Genomic DNA, 21,907 nt, shown 5'->3' on the forward strand with positions numbered 1-21,907 from the left:
GCGGGCATATGAGGAGGCGGAGGCGGCGGCCGCCGCAGACTCTGTGCGGGAGGGCTGCCGGCAGGACGGAAGCGCGGACCGAGGCGCGGGCGCTGCAGAGGCCCTCCAGCCCAAGCCCGCGCCTGAGCCCGCCCTGAGGCCTCTGCCCCCGGCCCCCGCCCCGCCCGCCCGCCCCTCTCCCCCGGAGCCGCCAAGATGGGGGTAGGTGCTCGGGCCGGCCGGGCCGTGCGTGTGTGCGACACTGTGGGTCCAGTGACATCGGGTGTCTGCGGGGGGCGGGGGCTCCGGGACCCCTGCGCTCCGGGGCCACGTCCGCGGGACCCGGCCCGTCCGTCTGGTTGTGCCGCTGGTTGAGCGTGTGCGCGGGGCCGCCTGGGGCCGCGGGGTCTGTGGCGTATGTTGGCGTGTCTTTGTGTGCGGGGTCCGTGGGGCACCGACCGGCCCTCGGCATCTCTGCCTGCCCTGGTGCGGTTGCACGCTCCATCGTATGTGTGCGTGTGCGCGTGTGTGAGTTCCTGGCTCTGTCAGGTCCTGCCAGCACCGTTTGCCAGGGATCGTGTGGCCCAGGTTGTGTCTGACTGTATGCATTCGTGTCTGGGTGTGTCTGAGAGCTGGCGTTTGTGTCTGGGGGTGTTGAAACCCCTCTGCTTCCCTGGCCGGGTGAGGATAGGTCCAGGCTATGGGATGAACACCAGATGACCTCTCTTTCTCCTTCCAGGCCTGAATTGGTGGGGGTGGGGGTGGGCTCCGCAGTGCGGCGGGTGGCCTGGGACTGTGGTGTGTGTCCATCCCCTAATCTGAGGAAGCTGATATGGGGGGGCGGCTGGGAGAAGCAGGAGAGCCGTGGCAGGGAGATTGAGTGCCTGGCTGAGGGCGCATGTGTGCACATGTGGGGGGTGGGGGGTGGGGGGAGTGTATGGTGCATGTCTGGCTATGCCCTTGCCTCTGTGTCCGTGTGTCCTTGTCTGTCTGTGAGTCTCTCCCGCAGATGCCGCCTCCTTCCCTGGCTGACCACCCGATCCCCTCTGCAGCCCTGGATTTCTCCCTGCGTGTCTGGGGCGGGGCCATGGGGGGAGAGTGGGAGATGGAGACGGGTGGGCTGGGTAGGAGGAAGACAGAGGGTGGGGATGGGAACGGCTAATGGAGAGGGAACATGAGGGATGGGGAGAAAGATGGCGGATGAAGGCTGATGGGCCCAGGGATGGAGGTGGGGGGGTGGGGCTGCAGATCTGTGGCTTGGGGTGGGCGAGGGGGGATGGGGAGAAGAACTGGACGGGAGAGGACTGGGAGAGAGAAGGGGGGGAGGTGAGAGTCAGTGATGGCTTCCAGGTAAGTGGAATGGAGGGAGGGAGGTGTGGACAGATTGGAGGAGACTGAGCCCTAATGCCCCAGGGAAGGAACGGGGCGCATTAGGAAAAGAAGAGGGGACAGGAGAAGAGAGGCGCTTTAGACATGGGTTGCAAAAAGAGTGGCAGAACCCTATGGAAAGAGCGAAAGAAATAGGCAGAGACAGAGAGAGATGCTCTGAAAGAGACAGACAGAAAGAGACATAGATGTAGAGACAAAGAGAGACATGGCCAGAGAGACATGCAGAGGCATGGTGAGACAAAGACATGGAGAGACATACAGAGACAAAGAGAGAAACTGAGTCTGAGATTAGGAGACCCAAGGACAGACATTTCCTATCCAGAGACGACCAAAGTCAGTTTGAAGGGTGGGAGGAGGAGGCAGAGAGCAAAAGGGGAGGTGGAGAGAGAGAGATGCTCAGAGATGAAGGCCCCAGACACCCTGAGACGGGGGCCCCGCGAGAGGCTGGCCAAGGTGCAGAAGCTGCGTGAGCTGGCGGGTGTCAGGGGGAGGCGGACAGCGGAAAATGGTGAGGAGACGCAGAGACTGGCTGCAGCGAGACAGGCGTGTCCCCCACCCTCAGAGGTGCTCCCGCCCCGCAGTGCGCCCATCTGGGCCTCCTGCCTTGACTGGGAAAGCCTCGGCTCCCCCTCCAACAGATGGAAGCCCGCCCCCAAGGGAGTCTGGTCATAGCAAGGGCACGCAGGACCCAAGGCTTGCCTGCCAGGGACGGGGCTGTCCCGGCCCCCTCCTCCCTCAGACCCATGGGTCCAGGCCCCCAGCCCCTCCTCCCTCAGACCCAGGGGTCCAGGCCCCCAGCCCCTCCTGCCCCAGACCCAGGAGGCTGAGCCCCCAGCCCCTCCTCCCTCAGACCCAGGGGTCCAGGCCTCCCAACCCTCCTCCCTCAGACCCAGGGGTCCAGGCCCCCCAACCCTCCTCCCTCAGACCCAGGGGTCCAGGCCCCCCAACCCTCCTCCCTCAGACCCAGGGGTCCAGGCCTCCCAACCCTCCTCCCTCAGACCCAGGGGTCCAGGCCCCCCAACCCTCCTCCCTCAGACCCAGGGGTCCAGGCCCCCCCACCCTCCTCCCTCAGACCCAGGGGTCCAGGCCTCCCAACCCTCCTCCCTCAGACCCAGGAGTCCAGGGCCCCAGCCCCTTCTCCCTCAGACTCAGGAGTCCAGGCCCCCAGCCCCTCCTCCCTCAGACCCAGGAGTCTGAGCTCCCAGCCCCTCCTCCCTCAGACCCAGGAGTCCAGGCCCCCAGCCCCTCCTCCCTCAGACCCAGGGGTCCAGGCCCCCAGCCCCCTCCTGCCTCAGACCCAGGAGTCCAGGGCCCCAGCCCCTCCTCCCTCAGACCCAAGGGTCCAGACCCCCCAACCCTCCTCCCTCAGACCCAGGGGTCCAGACTCCCCAACCCTCCTCCCTCAGACCCAGGAGTCCAGGCCCCCCAACCCTCCTCCCTCAGACCCAGGGGTCCAGACCCCCCAACCCTCCTCCCTCAGACCCAGGAGTCCAGGCCCCCCAACCCTTCTCCCTCAGACCCAGGGGTCCAGACCCCCCAACCCTCCTCCCTCAGACCCAGGGGTCCAGGCCCCCAGCCCCTCCTCCCTCAGACCCAGGGGTCCAGACCCCCCAACCCTTCCTCCCTCAGACCTAGGAGTCCAGGGCCCTCAGTCCCTCCTCCCTCAGACCCAGGGGTCCAGACCCCCCAACCCTCCACCCTTAGACCCAGGAGTCCAAGGCCCCCAGCCCCCTCCTCCTCCAACCCAGGGTTCCAGGCCCCCAGCCCCTCCTCCCTCAGACCCAGGGGTCCAGGCCCTCAGCCCCTCCTCCCTCAGACCAGGGGTCCAGACCCCCAGCCCCTCCTTCCTCCAAGCGTCAGCTCCCAGCCTTCCCTAAGGTTTCAGGGGTGGGCTGCTGGTTTTCTCCCTGACTCCTGCCAGGCCCCCATCTCTCTCCTCTCCTGCCTTCCCCCTCATTTCTCTGCCTTGACCCCATGACCTTCTATCTCCACATCTCTCCATCCATGGGGCCACCCCCGTGGGCAGGTAAGACCCCTCCTGGCACAGGGAGTGGAGACGTGCCCTGCCTGTCGTCAGGCCTCCGTGCTTTTGAGTCAGACGCAGTGCTGCTGCAGGGCTGGCCCAGGGCCAAGCCTCCCTCCCACCCTCTGAAACCCTCTCAGAGGGTTTTCCCGGGCCTCCAGGCTGCAGTAACCCCCAGGCTCAGCCCCTGGGTCTGGGGGCCGGCAGCAGGCAGCTCAGCCCGCTACAAGGTCATGAGGGGATTAGCACTGAGCTGCCTGAGCCTGGGATCCCGGCTTGGCCCTGGGCCCGCAGGATCTGTCAGCAGCCCTCTTCCAGCACCTGGCCTCGCCCCACCCCTCCTGCCAGCCTCCGGGGACACCGCCTTCCCCATTTGCCCAAGCCCCCGGACTGGAACCTCCCTCACCCCCTCACACCACATCCAGTTCAGGCCAGGCCTGGGGCTTGGGTCTGTACCCCAAATCCCAGCCAGCTCCTAGTCTATCCTCCAGAGACCTGACCTTGCCCATCCCCTGTTCAGAGCTGTCTGTGGCTGCCACCAACCCCCGAGAGAGAGGCCAGGGCCCCCAGCTTGTCAGTCAAGACCCTCGGGACTGGCTGTGTGTCCAGCCAGGCCACCATCCCTGTGCATGGTAGGCTGCCTCCCGGGCTTTTGTCCCAGCTGTGACCAACACCTGCAGTGCCCTTTCCTCTGTCCCCGCCAGGCCTGTAGGGTCTCCCGGGATTAGCTGGGTCCTTTGAGAGGCAGAGACTGAGACACCCATGGGGCTGGGGAAAGAGGCCCAGGAAAAGAGCCGGGGAGAGAAGATGGGGAGAGTGACAGAGGTGGGGAGACCTGGAGCTGGAAGGACTGAAATGCTCGGACGGACAGACAGACAGACGGGAAGGTCGCAGAGTAAGACAGCCAGAGACAGACAAGGCTGTCGAAACAGGAGAGGCAGAGAGGGAGAGACGCGTCAAGCATTCTAGAGGAGGACACACACAGCGCGAAAGTTGAAGACAAGAGACTCATGACAGAGAGAGGCAGAGAGCAGGACAGGGAAAGACACGGGGGCGGGAACGCCGACCCTCAGAGACAGTCTGAGACCCCGCGACACATCGACTCTCCCAGAGACTCAGCCAGACGTGGGGAGAGATGGTTCAAGAGATGCACACTCTGTGTGTGTATGTGTGTGTGTGTGTGTCTTGTTCCTCAGACATTGTATGAGACAGATAGATGTACGGAGCTAGAGATCAGACAGACAGAATTAGACGGAGACACATGCTGAGAGACTCAGAGGCGGAGAGACAGACGGCATAAAGAGGCGAAGGAGATAGAGCAGGGAGACAGAGATGGAGAGAGAAAGAGGTAGGAGACAGACAAAAAAGAACAAGACAGAAGGGGACAGAGACCTCGAGGGACAGCTCCAGAGACAGAGAAAGACAGACACAGCAAGAGGCAGGCACAGAAACAGACAGAGAGACAGAAGCACAGACAGACCCGGACAGAGACCCTCGGGGACAGAGACCCAGAGATACCACGGCACCAGAGACGGTGAGGCCAGTCAAAGAGACGAGACCCGCGGGTTCTGAGAGACAACCGCCCAGAGACACGGGGCAGAGACAAGGAGGTGCAGGCGAATGCTGACAGACAGACGGCGGCCCCCAGCCCGGGGCGGAGGCAGGCCAGGGTGAGGGTGGGGCCCGGGAGGCCGGTGTCCCCCTTGTAACCCCTTCTCGCCCGCAGTCTGGGGGCTCTGACAGCTATCGTGTGGCCACCTCGCAGGACAAGAAAGATGACAAGGGCTCGCCCAAGAAGAGCAAGGGCACCAAGGAGCGCAGGGACCTGGATGACCTCAAGAAGGAGGTGGCCATGGTAAGCCCCACCCTTCATGCCCGCGCACCTCCCAGAGCGGAGATGTGGCTGGGGCTGGGCCTCAGGCTCTCAGGTCCTGCCCCAGCCCCCAAAAGGCCTTGGCTCTTACTGCCTCCCCCCCACACTCTTGTTCCTCAGACAGAGCACAAGATGTCCGTGGAAGAGGTGTGCCGGAAATACAACACGGACTGCGTGCAGGTGCGGCTGGGCCCAAAGGAGGGGGGCCTCCGGGAGGGGGGGCTGGAGGCCTGGACCCCTGGGTCTGAGGGAGGAGGGGCTGGGGGCCTGGACCCCTGGGTCTGAGGGAGGAGGGGCTGGGGACCTGGACTCCTGGGTCTGAGGGAGGAGGGAGCTGGGGGACCTGGACCCCTGGGTCTGAGGGAGGAGGGAGCTGGGAGTCTGGACTCCTGGGTCTGAGGGAGGAGGGGCTGGGGGCCTGACTCCTGGGTGCCTGGGGTGCTTGTGAAGCACTGGGGTGCCAGGCTGGCTCAGGGAGGGTCCTGTGTGAGTCCTGTGTCCCCCAGGGTCTGACCCACAGCAAAGCCCAAGAGATCCTGGCCCGGGATGGGCCCAATGCGCTCACACCACCGCCTACCACCCCAGAATGGGTCAAGTTCTGCCGCCAGCTCTTCGGGGGCTTCTCAATCCTGCTGTGGATTGGAGCCATCCTCTGCTTCCTGGCCTATGGCATCCAGGCGGGCACAGAGGACGACCCCTCGGGCGACAATGTGAGTGCCCTCCACCGTGTCCTGCACCAGGGCCAGGACATTTAGGGACGAAAACCCTGCCCCACTTCTCCTGCACCTTCTGGCTTCTGACAGCCCACTCTCCAGCTCTGTGTCATCGGACTTGCATAAAAGCAAAGCCAAGTAACTTGTGCGCCATGTGGGGTGTGTGAGCTGAGGCTCTGTCCCAAGGCTTTGTGAGCTCGGTGGCCTTGGGGACAGGCACCACCAGGTGGTCATGGCCTGAAAGGTACCCCCCCCCAAAAGTCAGGACTCTGGTGTAGAGAGCCAGACATCCAGCTGCTGATCTGTCAGGACCCATCCCCCCAATGCAGGGGACACACAGGGGGACACAGTGTGCATAAACACAGACCTGCACCCTGACCACGTGGAGATCCTTGCACACGCACATGCACACACATGTAGACTCAACACCGTCACGCCTGCCACAGACTCAGACACAGTTGCCTAGTTCACATAGACAGACACGGACACAGACGTAGACAGACAGACACAGGAACTCAGACATACATAGAGCTGCAAGTCTAGCCTGGGGACAGACAGACAAACCTGCGAGTCAAGCACGGACAGATCGTATTCCCAGACATTAAAACCCAGGGTGCCTGGCTGGCTCAGTCGGAGAAGTGTGCGACTCTTGATCTTGGGGTTGTGAGTTGGAGCCCCACATTGGGTGTAGAGATTACCCAATAAGTAAAACTTAAAAAAAAAAATTAAAACCCAAATAGGCAGATAGACATGGAGTCTTAGACCCAGGTAGAGAGAGACAGACAGAGATCCACATACAGAGACTCAAACACAAACAGTCCCATAAATTTAAAGCCAGGCATGCAGACTGTCAGACAGACACACTGACTTAAGCACAGACAGACACGTGGATGGATAATAGCATACACTCAGATTCTCGAACTCAGGCAGAAAGACAGACAGGTGGACACACAAAATCGAGAGATGGGCTGACCTAGAGACTCAAACGCACTCCATGTGCGGAAAGAGGGACCCAAACGTGAACAGGCAGATGGACACATGGACCCTCAAGTAGACACAACCTGGGGTCAGACACATAAATACGAGCCCCCCCACCCGCTCCTGTTGACTCAGCGTTCCCTTCTCGGATTCCACAAATCTCGGGGTGAGGCTGCTAGGGAGCGGCTCTGAGGTGCGACCCTGTGTCCCCCGCACAGCTGTACCTGGGCATCGTGCTGGCGGCTGTGGTCATCATCACCGGCTGCTTCTCCTACTACCAGGAGGCCAAGAGCTCCAAGATCATGGAGTCCTTCAAGAACATGGTTCCCCAGGTGAGGGGGTTCCCGGAAGGAGTCAGGTGGGAGTAGGCGGTTGGGGGTGAGGTGTGCCATCCAAGCCCAGGTGGAGAGCAGGGGCACTGGCTCTTCTCCACTCGGCCCCCAGCAAGCCCTGGTGATCCGAGAGGGTGAGAAGATGCAGGTGAACGCTGAGGAGGTGGTCGTCGGGGACCTGGTGGAGATCAAGGGTGGAGACCGAGTCCCGGCCGACCTACGAATCATCTCAGCCCATGGTTGCAAGGTGGGACCAGGACCTGGGGCCCAGCTCTGTCCTTCCTGGAGTGGTTCTGGGGTCCAGGCCCTCAGCCTCCTCTTCCTTCAGACTCAGAAGTCCAGGCCTCCAGCCCCCGTCCTTCAGACTCAGGAATCATGCTCCCAGCCCCCTCCTCCTTCAGACCTAAGAGTCCAGGCCCCCAGCCCCCTCCTCCCTCAGACCAGGAGCCCTCGCCCCCAGCCCCACCTCCCCCAGGATCCAGGAGTCCAGGCCCCTGGTCCCCACCCCCAGATGCATCAATACCTTAGACCTTGGCAAGAAGCCTCTGCTTCCCACCTTCAAGAGCCCAACCTTTAGCCCCCCGGCCACCACTCATTCACCCAGGAGTCCAGGCCTCTCCTTATGACCTCCATGGATACAGCCTCAGCCCCAGGTCCTGTGGACAAGTGCTCCCTGACCCCAGGGCTGACCCTCTGTCCCTTCACCCACCCTCAGGTGGACAACTCCTCCCTGACCGGCGAATCAGAACCTCAGACCCGCTCTCCTGACTGCACACACGACAACCCCTTGGAGACTCGGAACATTACCTTCTTTTCTACCAACTGTGTGGAAGGTGCGGCAGGGTGTAGTGGGGGCACCCAGGTTGGGGCAGGGCTGGTCCAGACGGAGGGATGTGCATCTGGGACTCGGGGCCCCCCAAACCCCGCCGAGACCCCATCCCCAGCTCAGCCTACCCCCCTCTGGCCCCCCAGGCACGGCTCGCGGCGTGGTGGTGGCCACGGGTGACCGCACTGTCATGGGCCGCATTGCCACGCTGGCTTCAGGCCTGGAGGTGGGCAAGACGCCCATCGCCATCGAGATCGAGCACTTCATCCAGCTCATCACCGGCGTGGCCGTCTTCCTGGGCGTCTCCTTCTTCATCCTGTCCCTCATTCTCGGATACACCTGGCTCGAGGCTGTCATCTTCCTCATCGGCATCATCGTGGCCAATGTCCCAGAGGGCCTGCTGGCCACCGTCACTGTAAGGCCCGGACCCCCACGTCTGAGGGAGGCGGGGCTGGGGGCCTGACTGCCCTGTTCCTGAGGAGGACAGCTTGCACACTGAGGGCTGAGCCTCCTGGGTCTTGACTGACTGGGTCTGCAGACTCAGAAGGCCTTCTTAACGAAACAAACAAAAATCTTGAGGCACACTGCAAAGCATGAAGGGCCAACAACCTATCACGTTCTTTTTTTTTTTTTCTTTCTTTTTTTTTGGAGAAAGAGGTGGGGGGTGGGGGAGTAAGTGAGCAGGGGGAGGGACAGAGGGAGAGGCAGAGAGAGAATCCCAAGCAGACTCCCTGCTCAGCACAGAGCCCGACACAGGGCTCGATCCCACGACCCTGAGATCATGACCTGAGCCAAAATCAAGAGTCGGAGGCTCAACTGACTGAGCCACCAGGCGCCCCGTCAGTCCTATCATTGTCTAAGTTAACTTACACAATTAAGAAGTACATCCTCATGAGTGTCCTGGCTGGCTCAGTCGGTGGATTGTGAGAATCTCGATCTCGGGGTTGTGAGTTCGAGCCCCATGTTGGGTGTAGAGATGACTTAAAAATGAAATCTTAAAAAAAAAAATAAAATAATAAAAAATTAAATAATAAAAAAAGAATAAATTAAATAATAAATAAAGAATAAATTAAAATAGTTAAAAAATAAAATAACGCCCCCGCCCTGCCCTGCTGCCCAGCGGTCAGCCCCACCATAGACGTGCATCGTCTACACCGGTCCGGGGCAAGTGTGGGCGTATTCCAGCCTGTGGCTCAGTGCTGACAGTACCTAGACCAGACCATCCCAGAATTCTCTTCTGCTGCTTGATTCTTTTTACTTAATATCTCCTGCAGCGTTTTCTCCATTAGCATGTGCAAAGCCAGGGTAGGTCAAAGGCTTTTTACAGATGTGGGGTCACTCATATGGAATCCCCGGCTGTGAGTCTGGGCGTGTGCAGGTGGGCGGCACGCAGACTGAGTTCCCCAGAAAGCCCCTCCAGACCTTGTCCGGCTTCTTCCCCCCAACCCAAAGGTAGCCCCTACCCTGGCTTCCAGCAGCATCACCGTACTGCCTAGCAATGGAATAATTGAGTCCAAACCCTTGTTTCGGGCTCAGTTTTATGCTGGACACGATGTTCTTGAACTTCATCCTTGACGGTGCAAGAAGCCGGAGTCTGCTCTTTCTCATTGCTGTATATCATTCCACCTTTTTTTTCCTGCGGTTTATTTACCCCTTCTGCTGTTAGTAGACATTGTTTCTCATTCGGGACAATTATGAAGATTGCTGCTGTGCACAGAGCAGTAGTTGCCTTTGGGGGCGCATCCGAGCCCACTTTTGTTGGTCCGTGCCATGGGATGGAGTTGCCGGACAGCAACACTCTTCTGTGTGTGCGTCTGTCTTGTTGCTGCTTGGTGTTTGGGGGCAGCGCTCTTTCCTTGTACGGGCCACCCAGGGTGGGTCGCGGGCGCTCGCATTGCTGGTGCAAGCCTGCCGCCTGGCTGTCCCTGTGACTGGCCCGCCCCCGCTGCGCCCCCCCAGGTGTGTCTGACGCTGACGGCCAAGCGCATGGCACGGAAGAACTGCTTGGTGAAAAACCTGGAGGCTGTCGAGACCCTGGGCTCCACATCCACCATTTGCTCGGACAAGACAGGGACCCTCACCCAGAACCGCATGACGGTCGCCCACATGTGGTTTGACAACCAGATCCACGAGGCCGACACCACAGAGGACCAGTCAGGTGAGGGTGGGGCCCCGGCGGGGACCGAGGGGGTCTGGCCCTGAGGCACTGTGACAGGGGACACGTGCCTCCTTCAGGCACCTCGTTCGACAAGAGCTCACACACCTGGGTGGCCCTGTCCCACATTGCTGGACTCTGCAACCGCGCCGTCTTCAAGGGAGGTCAGGACAACATCCCTGTGCTCAAGGTGGGTCCGGCTGCCCCCCTCGCCTTGGCCCTGCCCATGGCCACCGCCACTGCTCTGCTCTGACGGCCCTCTGTACCCCCAGAGGGATGTGGCTGGGGATGCCTCTGAATCCGCCCTGCTCAAGTGCATCGAACTGTCGTCTGGTTCTGTGAAGCTGATGCGCGAACGTAACAAGAAAGTGGCTGAGATTCCCTTCAATTCCACCAACAAATACCAGGTACTCCCAGGCTGTCTAGGAGAGCTAGCCTGGCCCTCAGTGTCTCGGTCGTGCCTGTAAGCGGTCACCTCTGCCCCACTGCCCCCCTTGCTTTGGACAAGTTACTAACCTTCCAGAGCCTTGGTTTCACCATCTGTGAAATGGGAATGATAGTGTCCGCCTGGTTAGGTGAGGAACAGGCTGACCCAGGGAGTGAGAGCAAGGTCTCTCCCAGAGTGGGAGGCAGAGGAATAAAGATCTTCCTATAGCAGAGAGCGGGGACCCGCCGGAGAGCTCTCATTCATTCCACAAATATTTGCTTGAGCAGCCACCGCATGTCAGGAGCATGTTTTAGGTGCTGGGGTACCTTTGGCAGTGAGTGAAACAGTGGACATGGAACTGACAGTCTAGTGCTAGAAGACAGATGATGACAAAAGCATGAGGAAGTACAGAATATGCTGGCTGCAGGTGTCTGGGGCAAGAGTGTTCTAGGCAGTGGGCATAAGCATGTGCAAAGGCCCTGAGGCAGGAGGGTACTGATGTGTCTGAACAACAGCCAGGCAGCCAGGATGGTGGAGAAGGGAGCCAGGGAGTGTGCTGGAGGTAAGGGCACTGGGTACCTGGCCAGGTCCCCTTGGGCTCATGGGCCGTGGAGAAGACTCAGGTGTGGACTTTTAAGAGGGACACTAGCCACAGGAGGGCTCTGTGTGGAGGAGAGATGGGACCTGACTCATGTTTTTAAAAAGAGTTTCACTGAGATATAATTCATATATCATAGATCACCCACATAAAGTGCGTAATTCAGCATTTTGGTATATTCACAGATACGTGCAATCAGCTCCACAATTATGGAACATTCCATCACGTCAAAAAGAAGCCTCACACTCCTTAGCTATTTTCCCCCTCCTCCCCCATCTCGTCTGATTCCTAAGCAACCACTCATCTACGTTCTTGTCTGGCCCATTGAGTTGGCCTATTCTGGACATTTCGTATAAATGGAATCCTACGATAACGTGGTGTTTTGTGACTGGCGTGTTTCACTTCGTGTGATGTTCTCAAGGTCCGTTCACGCACGTTGTAGTGTGTGTTGGTACTCCGGACCTCTCTGTGGCTGGGTAATGTTGCGTTGTCTGCATAGTCCACAGTTTGTTGATCCCTTCATCTGCTGATGGACATGGGAGTCATTCGCCCCTTTGGGCTACTGTGTGTGATGCTGCTGGGAACTTCACACACACGTTTCCGTGTGGACACACTTTGTGTGTCTCGGGTGTGTGTGTCCCTGGGAATGGCTGGCTCATATAGTAACTCTACTTGTAGCCTTTTGGGGGGCTGTCAGACTATTTGCCAAAGTGGCTGCCCCGTTTTCCACTGACTCACGTTTCTTAAAGGATCCTCCTGGCTGCCGTGGGGAGGAAGTATTATGGGCTGGGGAGGGCAGACACAGAGACTCAGTGTGATATTCCCTATGAGAGATGGGGGTGGCCAGACGGGGAGGGCAGGGGGGAGGTGAGAAGAGGTCGGAATCTGGGTGTATTGGAGAGGTGAGCTGAGCAGATTTGGTGATAGGTCAGATGTGGGATGAGAGGAAGCCGGGTAAGGCAGGGAGAGGGCCATGTATCCTAAGGATGTCTGTGACTTTTGTGAGCGAGCCCCATGGGCAGAAACATCTGTGAGATGGAGAGACAGAAATGGGCAGGGGTGAGCCGGGATCTCTGGGAGAGACTTTGGGAACCAGATGGAGATCTCTTAGGTAGAGTGTTTAGGGCAGAGAGTTTTGCATTCTGGGGGAGCCCCAGCTGTGGTCTGTCCTGGCTCCCATGGCTCTGGGTAGAGGGTGGGGGCCGTCCCCTCCCCCAGCTGGGTCCCGCCGAGGCTCAGGCATGCCCGCCCCCCGCCCTCTCCACAGCTCTCCATCCACGAGACTGAGGACCCCAACGACAACCGGTACCTACTGGTGATGAAGGGCGCCCCCGAGCGCATCCTGGACCGCTGCTCCACCATCCTGCTGCAGGGCAAGGAGCAGCCCCTGGACGAGGAGATGAAAGAGGCCTTCCAGAACGCCTACCTGGAGCTCGGCGGCCTGGGCGAGCGTGTGCTGGGTGCGCACCTCGGGTGGGGCTGACTTGGTGGGGGAGCCCTTGAGGGTATGGAGGGGTGTGAGGCTGTCCAGAGCCTGGCTCAGAATAGGCCCTCCCAGAATGCGTCATGAATGAATGAATGAGCGAGTGTGTGTATGAACAAGAGGGGAAGGCATCTTTAGGGGATGAATGTTGACAGACTATGCCCCCGGCTGGGGCTGCCCTGACTGCAGGGACCCTGGCGGCCAAGAGCTGTGGGCGGGGAGGGTGGCCGTCCGAGGCTGGAGCCCTCATGCCCTCACCCCATCCTGCCATCAGGTTTCTGCCATTACTACCTGCCCGAGGAGCAGTTCCCCAAGGGCTTTGCCTTCGACTGCGACGACGTGAACTTTACCACGGACAACCTCTGCTTCGTCGGCCTCATGTCCATGATCGACCCACCCCGGGCGGCCGTCCCCGACGCGGTGGGCAAGTGCCGCAGCGCCGGCATCAAGGTGTGGCCTGGGGCAGCCAGGGAGGAGGAGGCGGGGCCCCCCGGGGGGCCAGCGGTGAGGCTGGACCATCCCCGAACAATGCCCGCAGGTCATCATGGTCACGGGTGATCACCCCATCACGGCAAAGGCCATTGCCAAGGGCGTGGGCATCATCTCTGAGGGCAACGAGACGGTGGAGGACATTGCTGCCCGGCTCAACATTCCCGTCAGCCAGGTCAACCCCCGGTGAGGCCCGCCCCCGCCCCCCCCAGCCCTCCAGGATGTCCTGTCCCCCTTCCTTCTGGCTCTCGGCACCTGGCTCCCGCGCCCCCTCCGCGTGTGAGCACCGGCAGCGTGGGGCAGGGCTGCCTCTGATCTTCCCTGCTCACGAGCTGTGTGACCCTGGGCAAGTCACTTACACCTCCTGAGCCTCGGTTTCAGAGCCCGGTCCTCCTGCCTCTCCTGTTTGTGGGCTCGGCCTGCCTGGCCGTCTGTCCATGAATCCCCACGCACCCTGACCAGCCCTCTGCTCTTCCCAGGGACGCCAAGGCCTGCGTGATCCATGGCACCGATCTCAAGGACTTCACCTCGGAGCAAATCGATGAGATCCTGCAGAACCACACGGAAATTGTCTTCGCCCGCACGTCCCCCCAGCAGAAGCTCATTATTGTGGAAGGCTGCCAGAGACAGGTGCACTTGGGCTGAGGCCGCCTCGGAGGAGGGGGCTGGGGCCAGGCCTCTGGGCGTCACCCTCACCCCCTCTCCCTGCAGGGAGCCATCGTGGCTGTGACCGGGGATGGTGTGAACGACTCCCCCGCCCTGAAAAAGGCTGACATCGGTGTGGCCATGGGCATTGCCGGCTCAGACGTGTCCAAGCAGGCAGCGGACATGATTCTGCTGGACGACAACTTTGCCTCTATTGTCACGGGTGTGGAGGAGGGTGAGTTGGCCAGGGAGGCCCTGGAGACTGGGGTTCCTGCCGGAGGCCCCGAGAAAGGCAAGAGGAACCGGCCAGGGCTGTGGCGGAATGCACGGTAGGGAGACACCAGAATCCTTCCGAGCCCCAGTGGAGCCTGCAGCTTGTCCTCTGCCCAGTGGGATTGGTGGCTCCCTGGGGGCAGGGCTGAGCTGACTCACTTCTGGGGCCCAGTCTGGCAGGCGAGGCAGACGTAGAAGCATTTTTAAAATGCCTGTAAGTGCAACCATGGGGAATCTGAGGGTCCTTTCGGGAGCCCTGTGGAGGCCCCTCACCCAGCCTGGGGTCAGGGGGGCAAAGGAAGCTTCTAGAGTGGTTAGGAATCACTATGCGGAGTCCCAAGGGCCGAGTCGGAACGTTCAAGTAGAGGGGTACCAGGGAAGGGAGCTGCGGGCGGAGGGACAGAGCGTGCACAGGCAAGGTGTGTGTGAGGGAGCCAGTGTGTGGGGCCGGACCTGGTGTCTGGGGCCGGGTTCACCGAGTCCAGACTGCGGAGCCGATGGGCACCGCCGCCTCCTGACGGGCCTTGATGTGACCACAGATGGAGCTTGTTCACATTTAATTTTATTCTGATCATCAAAGCAATGCCCGATAATTATAGGAAATGTAGACAAGCATTAAGAAGAAAATTGGAATCACACATAACCTCACCATCCAGAAGTAATCACTATTCATGCTGTGGTGCATTTTCCTCCAGTTTCTCTCTCCCAGTTGAAATGTCCCCAGGGTAAAAAAATAATGCATGATAAAAGAGAGCCTTAAGTGACAAATTAAATGCTCTTATCCCTTGCCTCCTTGTCCCAGAAGACATCGTGGTTAATCCTTTCTTCTTCCCCAAGACATCTATGTGTATGCAGTGCACACTCTTATGGATGCATCGGTCCCACCTTCCAGACATGTACTGGGCTGCTACCTTGTGTCTCTTGCTTGGTGCTGGAGAGACAGCTGTGAGCAGAGCAGACAGGGTCCCTTCCCCCCAGGAGCTGGGAGGGGCAGCTTTAGACAAGTTAACAAATGAATCGTAACAGAACATAGTTGTAAATTGTGGCAAGTGCTGAGAAGCCAACAAGTGGGGTGCATGATAGATAATAACCATGGTCCTACCCAGATAAAGGTGGGCAAGGCAGGCCTCTTGGAGGTGGGGAAAAAAAAAAAAAACCCACAAAGTTTAACTTCCAGTAGGGGAAATTCCAGATATACCGCAGAGCAAAGAGCACAGTGGACCCCCACGTCCCCATGCCCCAGCTCCATCACCGCTCATGGCCCATCTTGTTTCGTCTCGACACACACACTGGATTATGTTGAAGCACATTTCAATCATCATTTCCTCCATGAATACTTTAGGAAGAGAGTTTAGTTTGTGAAAAGCAGAGGATGCCCTGCAGGAATAGGAAAGAGTGGGTCTTACGTTTACACAAAGGTGATCAGACCATTCGTACCACTGTGCAGCCTGCCTTTCTGTTCCACATGAATGACATTATCTTGTTGCTCATGCCTCTCAGCGCACCCGGGAGGGTGGGAGGTGGTGCTGGCTGGGTTAATCTTTAGCTTCTTTTTTTTTTTTTAAGATTTTCTTTATTTATTTGAGAGAGAGAGAGCAAAAGAGGGGGGAGGGTCAGAGGGAGAAGCAGGCTCCCCACCAAGCAGGGAGCCCAATGTGGGGCTTGATCCCTGGACTCCAGGATCATGACCTGACACTTAACTGACTAAGCCATCCAGGTGCCCCTAGCTTCTTTTTACTCTATACATACTGGGCTGATTGAGTTCGTATTGAGATATGACATGCGTACAGTAAGCTGGGCAGCTTGATGGATTTTTACACGTGTACACCCATGTAACCACCAAACCCCAACCAAGAGAAAGGACATTTCCAGCCCCATTAGGGTTTTGTCAGGTTCCCTCCGGCCCATACCTCCCTCCCCAGAAATAAACCGTCTCCTGACTTTTAACACCATACAATAGTTTGGAACCTCATCTAAATGGAGTCATGCGATATGAGTGCTTTTGTGTCTGGCTTTTTTCACTTGACATGACATCTGTGAAATTCATCCGTGGAGTTGGGTGTGTCAGTAGCTCATTCCTTTTTCTTGCTGAGGGGTATTCTGTTGTATGGAGGGACCATAGCTCATTTATCCACTTCCATGCTGATGGGCATTGGGGTCGATGCTGGGTTTTGGCGATGGGGGCTAACGCTATGGTGGACCTTCTTGTACTTGCTTTTTGGTGGACATAAACACTTCCAGGAGTAGGATTACCGGGTCAATAGAGTAGAGGGGTGTTTAATACAAACTGCCAAACAGTCTTCCCAAGTGGCTATATTCCAAGACCGTTTGAACAGGGTGCCATGGTTGAATGTTTGCCCGGGAAGGTGGTCAGGTGGGAGGGTGGATTGGAAAGGACTCGGGGACTGAGCAGGGAAGGGGTGGGGGCCAGGGTGCCCGGGACGGGATCTGAGCCTGCCCCTGCCTCAGGCCGCCTGATCTTTGACAACCTGAAGAAGTCCATTGCCTACACCCTGACCAGCAACATCCCTGAGATCACACCCTTCTTGCTGTTTATCATGGCCAACATCCCACTGCCTCTGGGCACCATCACCATCCTCTGTATCGACCTGGGCACTGACATGGTGAGCCCCAGCCACCCTCTGGGGCCTGGGAGGGGAGGGTCCCCCACTTCCTGCTCACATGGTCTCTCCTGCCCAGGTCCCTGCCATCTCATTGGCATACGAGGCTGCAGAGAGTGACATCATGAAGAGACAGCCCAGGAACCCACGTACCGACAAGCTGGTCAATGAGAGGCTCATCAGCATGGCCTATGGGCAGATTGGTGAGGACAGGGGGACCCCACCTGGTTTATGGCTGGATGCCCAGTGCCTGCCCCATAGTGGGCACTCTGGAACCTTGTGTTGGATGAGTGGGGTGAAAGCAGGATTTGGTGCTGGAGGTTTGGGAGGAGTGACTTGCAGATGTGTAGTGCTCCCCAAGGCAGGGCCAGAACAGGTGGAGGACGGGCCTGGGGGTGCATCTGGGGAGCACATGGGACACTGAGTGGCAGATCAGGGTTGGCGCCCGGCTGGCCACTGCAGAGCCCCCTGCTCAATCCCCCTCCATGGTGGGCAAGACAACATCAGCCCGTGAGCGCTCTGAGGGCAGGAGTGACCCCCATCCCTTGCCACCTCCTCCTCACCCTGATGCTGGGGGTGCCATGTGCAGAGCCTTGGAGGTGCTGAGCTCCCCGTTGCTGGGAGTGTCCCAGAAAGCAGAGGCTTCAATGGTGGTCGTCAGAGGCCCGGGGAGATCATCCCTGCATCGGGGAGCCTGTCAGACCAAGACCTGGGGGGGGGTTCCCAGGGTTTTATTTAGATGGCCTGTGTCGGGTGGGAGAGAGCCTCCAGGTGAGTCCCTTCCCAGAGGCTCCTGCCCCAGGTGGCCCATGGCAGGCGCTCACCACCAGGTGGCGCTCTCAGGTGGCCAGCCGGGAGCCCAGCCTCAGAGGATGCTCCGCAGTTCTGAGGTGCCCCCCCCGCCGCCGCCACATCCCAGTGGGAGTCTCACAGGGCCTCCCAGGTGCACTGGGCTGGCTGCTGCCCCGACCTGAGCCTCTCCTCATCTCCTCCCCGCTCCAGGAATGATCCAGGCTCTCGGCGGCTTCTTTTCCTACTTCGTGATCCTGGCAGAAAATGGCTTCTTGCCCAGCAACCTGGTGGGCATCCGGCTGAACTGGGACGACCGCACCGTCAATGACCTGGAGGACAGTTACGGGCAGCAGTGGGTGAGTGGGTGGGCCCTGCAGCACTGAGGGGGGCGGTCCCAGTCAGCACCTCTGCCCACAGCAGGCAGGAGCTCCCGTCTGCTGTCCCAGCCATGGGGGGCTGCTTCCTAGGACGGCCCCTCTGCCCCGGAAGCAGCATCGAGACCCCTGCCCGGGGCTTGGGCCTCCTGGCGCTCTTGGCCCAGCCCGCCGAAGTGCTCGTGACCTCTGGCCATGCTCTGCCCCACCAGCCACAGAGGGGAGGCCCCATCGGGACAGAGCCCCCGCCTGCCCTGGGGCCGGTACAGGGGGCGCAGCTGGGGGATGGGGGGGCATGTGAGTCCCGGGCTGCGGCTGGGCTGCGGGCGCGCTGGCTGCCGCCCCGCACGCTTGTCATCGCTCCTGCAGACGTACGAGCAGAGGAAAGTGGTGGAGTTCACGTGCCACACGGCCTTCTTTGTGAGCATTGTGGTCGTCCAGTGGGCCGACTTGATCATCTGCAAGACCCGGAGGAACTCGGTCTTCCAGCAGGGCATGAAGTGAGGGCCGGTGGCGCGAGGCTCTGTTCCGTCCCATCCGCGTGTCTGTCTTTGCCCCCGAGTGATTTCCTCTCGAGTGGTCGCATCTATCGTGGATTCTCTCCGCCTGTCCCTCCGTGTGTGTTGGGGCGAGGGTGTCACTTGGGGCCCCCCTTCCACGCCTGTCGGCGTGTTGCTGTCTCTGTCAGTCTGCCTTTCTTCTTCTGTTGCCATCTTCCTGTCTCCCTGTTCGTCGCTCTGTCCATGTGACCCCGGGGCTGTCTGTCTCCGTCCACCTCTGGCTGTGCCTGACCCTGGGGGGCTGGGGGCCGGGTCAGGTCCTCTGAGTCCAGCCTTGCCTGTGCCTCCAGGAACAAGATCCTGATCTTCGGGCTATTTGAGGAGACGGCGCTCGCCGCCTTCCTGTCCTACTGCCCTGGGATGGACGTGGCCCTCCGCATGTACCCGCTCAAGTGAGTGCCCCTCGCCCTCCCCGCTGCCTGCCCCAGGATCCTCCGAGGAGCCTTCCCTGTGGGACATGCTCACAGACCCCACGGGGATCTCAAGCCCCACCTCTCCCGCTGTCTCTTTGGGGACCCCCCCCATCACAGTCCCTATTCTTTTTTTTTTTTGCTCAAAGATTTAATTATCTTTAAGTAACCTCTGCACCCAGTGTGGGGCTCAAACTCACAACCCTGAGATCCAGAGCCTCCCGCTCCACCGACTGAACCGGCCAGGCGCCCCACGGTCTCTGTTCTGATGCCACTGAGCCCTCCCCCGTGGACATCTTCACAGGGGGGCACTCGGCGGGCCCCAGCCCGCAGCCCCGGCCAGAGGGCAAGGGAGAATCCCCCCCAGGGTGGCCCTCCTGTTCTCCAGACTCAGCCTCTGTGTCCCCCGGGACGACCCCTCACCAACGCTCTCCCGTCTCTGCAGGCCCAGCTGGTGGTTCTGTGCCTTCCCCTACAGTTTCCTCATCTTCGTCTACGACGAGATCCGCAAACTCATCCTGCGCAGGAACCCGGGGGGTGAGGGGGCTCACCGGGTGGAGGGCAAGGCTGGGGGGCAGGGGTGCAGGTGGAGGGGAGGGGGGAGGGGGGGCGGAGCACTGTGCTGACCTCTCTGTCTCCCCCACGTCCCCCCCTCCTCGCTGTCTCTGCCTCTGTCCTGTGCCCTTCTCCATGTCTCTCTCTCTCTCTCTCTCTCTCTCTGTCTCCAGGTTGGGTGGAGAAGGAAACCTACTACTGACCTCACCCCCCCACATCGCCCGTCTCTTCCCTGCCCCTCAAGCCCAGGACAGCCCCCGCCAGTCCTCCCATTTTGTATTCTGGGGGAGGGGCCTTCTCTCCCCGTGGCCCCACCTTGGCCCCTACCCTCTCAATTTATCTCCTGCCTCCCCCCCTCCCCACTCTGGCTGGCTTCTCTCTCCACCCCCCCCCGGCCCCCCTCTCCCCCTCTCTCTTTTCTGTGTCACTGTTCCTCTCCCTCTCCTCACCCCTTCCTCCCTGCGCTCTCTGCACCCCTCCCTGGGCTCTTTTTTACTCCCCCCCGCCCCGCCCCTGGCTGATGCCATCTCTGGTTCTGGACAATTATCAAATATATCAGTGGGGAGAGAGAAGCACGTGTGTGTGTGTTGTGCTTGCTTTCTGGCCCCGGGGGTGGGGGCGGGTGGCGTCCCGGGTGCTGGCACCCGTGGCAGGGTGATCCACATAACCCCAGGAGCCATGGAATCGCAGAGTCACCGAGTCATGGGGTTTTAGACCCAACCGAGGTTACAGCGAGAGCAGCTTCAAATAACCAGGCAGGGGGATTATGGAGTCAGAACAGGGGAGAGGAAGGGGGTCAGACTGAGAATCCTCTCCTATTGGAGGAGGAAGGGGAAAGGGGTGACAACGACGATGGTGATGATGGTGATTCACGGAGTGCCCACTCTGTGCTCTGCCCTCTCGTGCCTCAGCTCATTCATTCCTTACAAGGTGTGAGGCACAGAGAGGGAAAGTGACCTGCTCAAGGCCACACAGCTGAGAGGTGACAAATCTGGGATCTGAACCTCAGCTGTGCAACCTCTAAGTACCGTGCTATTCTCTCGCTCTTTTTATTGAGATAAACTTTCAAGTGAAGTCCAAAAATCTTAAGGGTACAGCTCAATGAGTTTTAAAATGACGTCGCGGGGTGCCTGGGTGGCTCAGTCAAGCATCGGACTCTTGATCTCAGCTCAGGTCTCGATCTCGGGGTCAAGAGTTTGAGCCCTGCATTGAGCTCCACTCTGGGCGTGGAGCCTACTTAAAAAAAAAAAAAAAAATTACATTGCATGCCTACCACCCAGATCGAGGTACGGAACATTTCCCCCAGAAAGTTCCAGAAAGTTCCTCCGTGCCCCTCTCCAGTCAGCGCCCGTCCCCCTCCAGAGGCTGCTCGGATTTCCGTCATCGTCCTTTAGTTGCACCTGTTCTTGGACTTGGTATAAGTGAAATCTTACAAGCATGTTGTCTCGTGTGTCTGGCTTCTGGTCCTCGGCACGCCTGTGAAAGTCACCCGCGTTGTCCCCTGTATCGGTTGTTTTGGGAGCTGCTAGAAATAGGATCGTTCTAACAGTGTCTGGTGATGACACGTGTGCATCTCTGTTGGGCTCGTGCTTAGGAGAGGGATTGCTGATCGTGGCACACACTATGTTTAGCTTTAGTAGAAAGAGCCACACTCTTTCCAGAGCTCTGGGGTCATTCTGCATTCCCACCCGGTATCGTTAATCTTCGACTTCCAACGTCCTGGTTGGGCTGCAGTACCCCCCTGGCTTGAGGCCGACCTCCTGACCGAGCCTAGGGAGTCAGTGAGTGTGAGTGTGCGCACGCGCCCGCCGCACCCGACAATTACACTGACCCACGTCAGCGCACAGTGGTCTTTTTCGGAAAAGCGAAAAGTCTCTTTGGATTTCTTTCATTTAGTGAAGACGGGTGCTAATGTGGGTCTTTTGTAAAAGCGAAGTGGCATCGCATGAACTTCTGGAAAGTGGGGGATACTCTTCACTTTACACCATTTTGGCTTACGAAAGGTTTCAGAGGAACGCCCCGTTTGGGAGAGTAGGGGCAACCTGTACTCACATAGACAGCTGAGGCCCAGGGCAGGGACTTCCTTGAAGTCACAGAGCAGGGATATAAGCCTGGTTTCTGACTGTGCTGAGCTTCTCCTAAGTTCCCAGCTCCACTTCCTATGGGGATCCAAGAGGCGGGAAGGAGACCTCAGACTGGAGGGAGCACAGGGCCAGGGCCCATCTCCCACAGTCTCTTCAGGGCCCCCTTATCTCCCACCATCCCCCTAATTCAGGGCCCACCTGCCTTAGGCGCCCTCTCCCTGCCATCTCCCACCATCCCCCTGCCTCAAGGACCCTCCCATCTCTCCCACAATCCCTGTTTCAAGGGACTCCTCTCCCGCAATGCCCCTGTGCCAAGGCCCCATCTCCT

At 59.3% G+C, this 21,907-nt stretch overlaps 1 protein-coding gene across 2 annotated transcripts; it reads left to right on the forward strand.

Annotated features, from left to right (window-relative positions):
* The first annotated feature begins 63 nt into the window (after positions 1-63).
* ATP1A3 (ATPase Na+/K+ transporting subunit alpha 3) lies at positions 64-20,067 on the forward strand. 2 transcript variants are annotated; one of them, XM_027620031.2, is made up of 23 exons: positions 64-201; positions 5,157-5,246; positions 5,385-5,444; positions 5,771-5,974; positions 7,174-7,287; positions 7,400-7,534; positions 8,003-8,120; positions 8,260-8,528; positions 10,073-10,271; positions 10,349-10,458; positions 10,541-10,675; positions 12,561-12,753; positions 13,051-13,226; positions 13,315-13,451; positions 13,745-13,895; positions 13,977-14,145; positions 16,653-16,807; positions 16,884-17,007; positions 17,807-17,952; positions 18,340-18,470; positions 18,821-18,922; positions 19,386-19,477; positions 19,669-20,067. In XM_027620031.2, exons 1-23 carry the CDS (start codon positions 196-198, stop codon positions 19,695-19,697), a joined length of 3,045 nt encoding a protein of 1,014 aa, XP_027475832.1. In that variant the 5' UTR covers positions 64-195; the 3' UTR covers positions 19,698-20,067. The 2 variants fall into 2 exon arrangements, with proteins under 2 accessions (XP_027475832.1, XP_027475831.1); XM_027620030.2 differs by having other exon boundaries at positions 93-201; positions 5,118-5,246.
* Positions 20,068-21,907: the final 1,840 nt, after the last annotated feature.

The sequence above is a fragment of the Zalophus californianus genome, chromosome 17, assembly GCF_009762305.2.
Source record: "Zalophus californianus isolate mZalCal1 chromosome 17, mZalCal1.pri.v2, whole genome shotgun sequence".
NCBI lineage: Eukaryota > Metazoa > Chordata > Mammalia > Carnivora > Otariidae > Zalophus > Zalophus californianus.

Excerpts from the sequence above, each read along its gene's own strand:
- ATP1A3 (XM_027620030.2), top strand. Across the intron at positions 10,459-10,540 it reads ACAACATCCCTGTGCTCAAG|AGGGATGTGGCTGGGGATGC; the intron begins GTGGGTCCGGCT and ends CTGTACCCCCAG. Across the intron at positions 12,754-13,050 it reads CCTGGGCGAGCGTGTGCTGG|GTTTCTGCCATTACTACCTG; the intron begins GTGCGCACCTCG and ends TCCTGCCATCAG.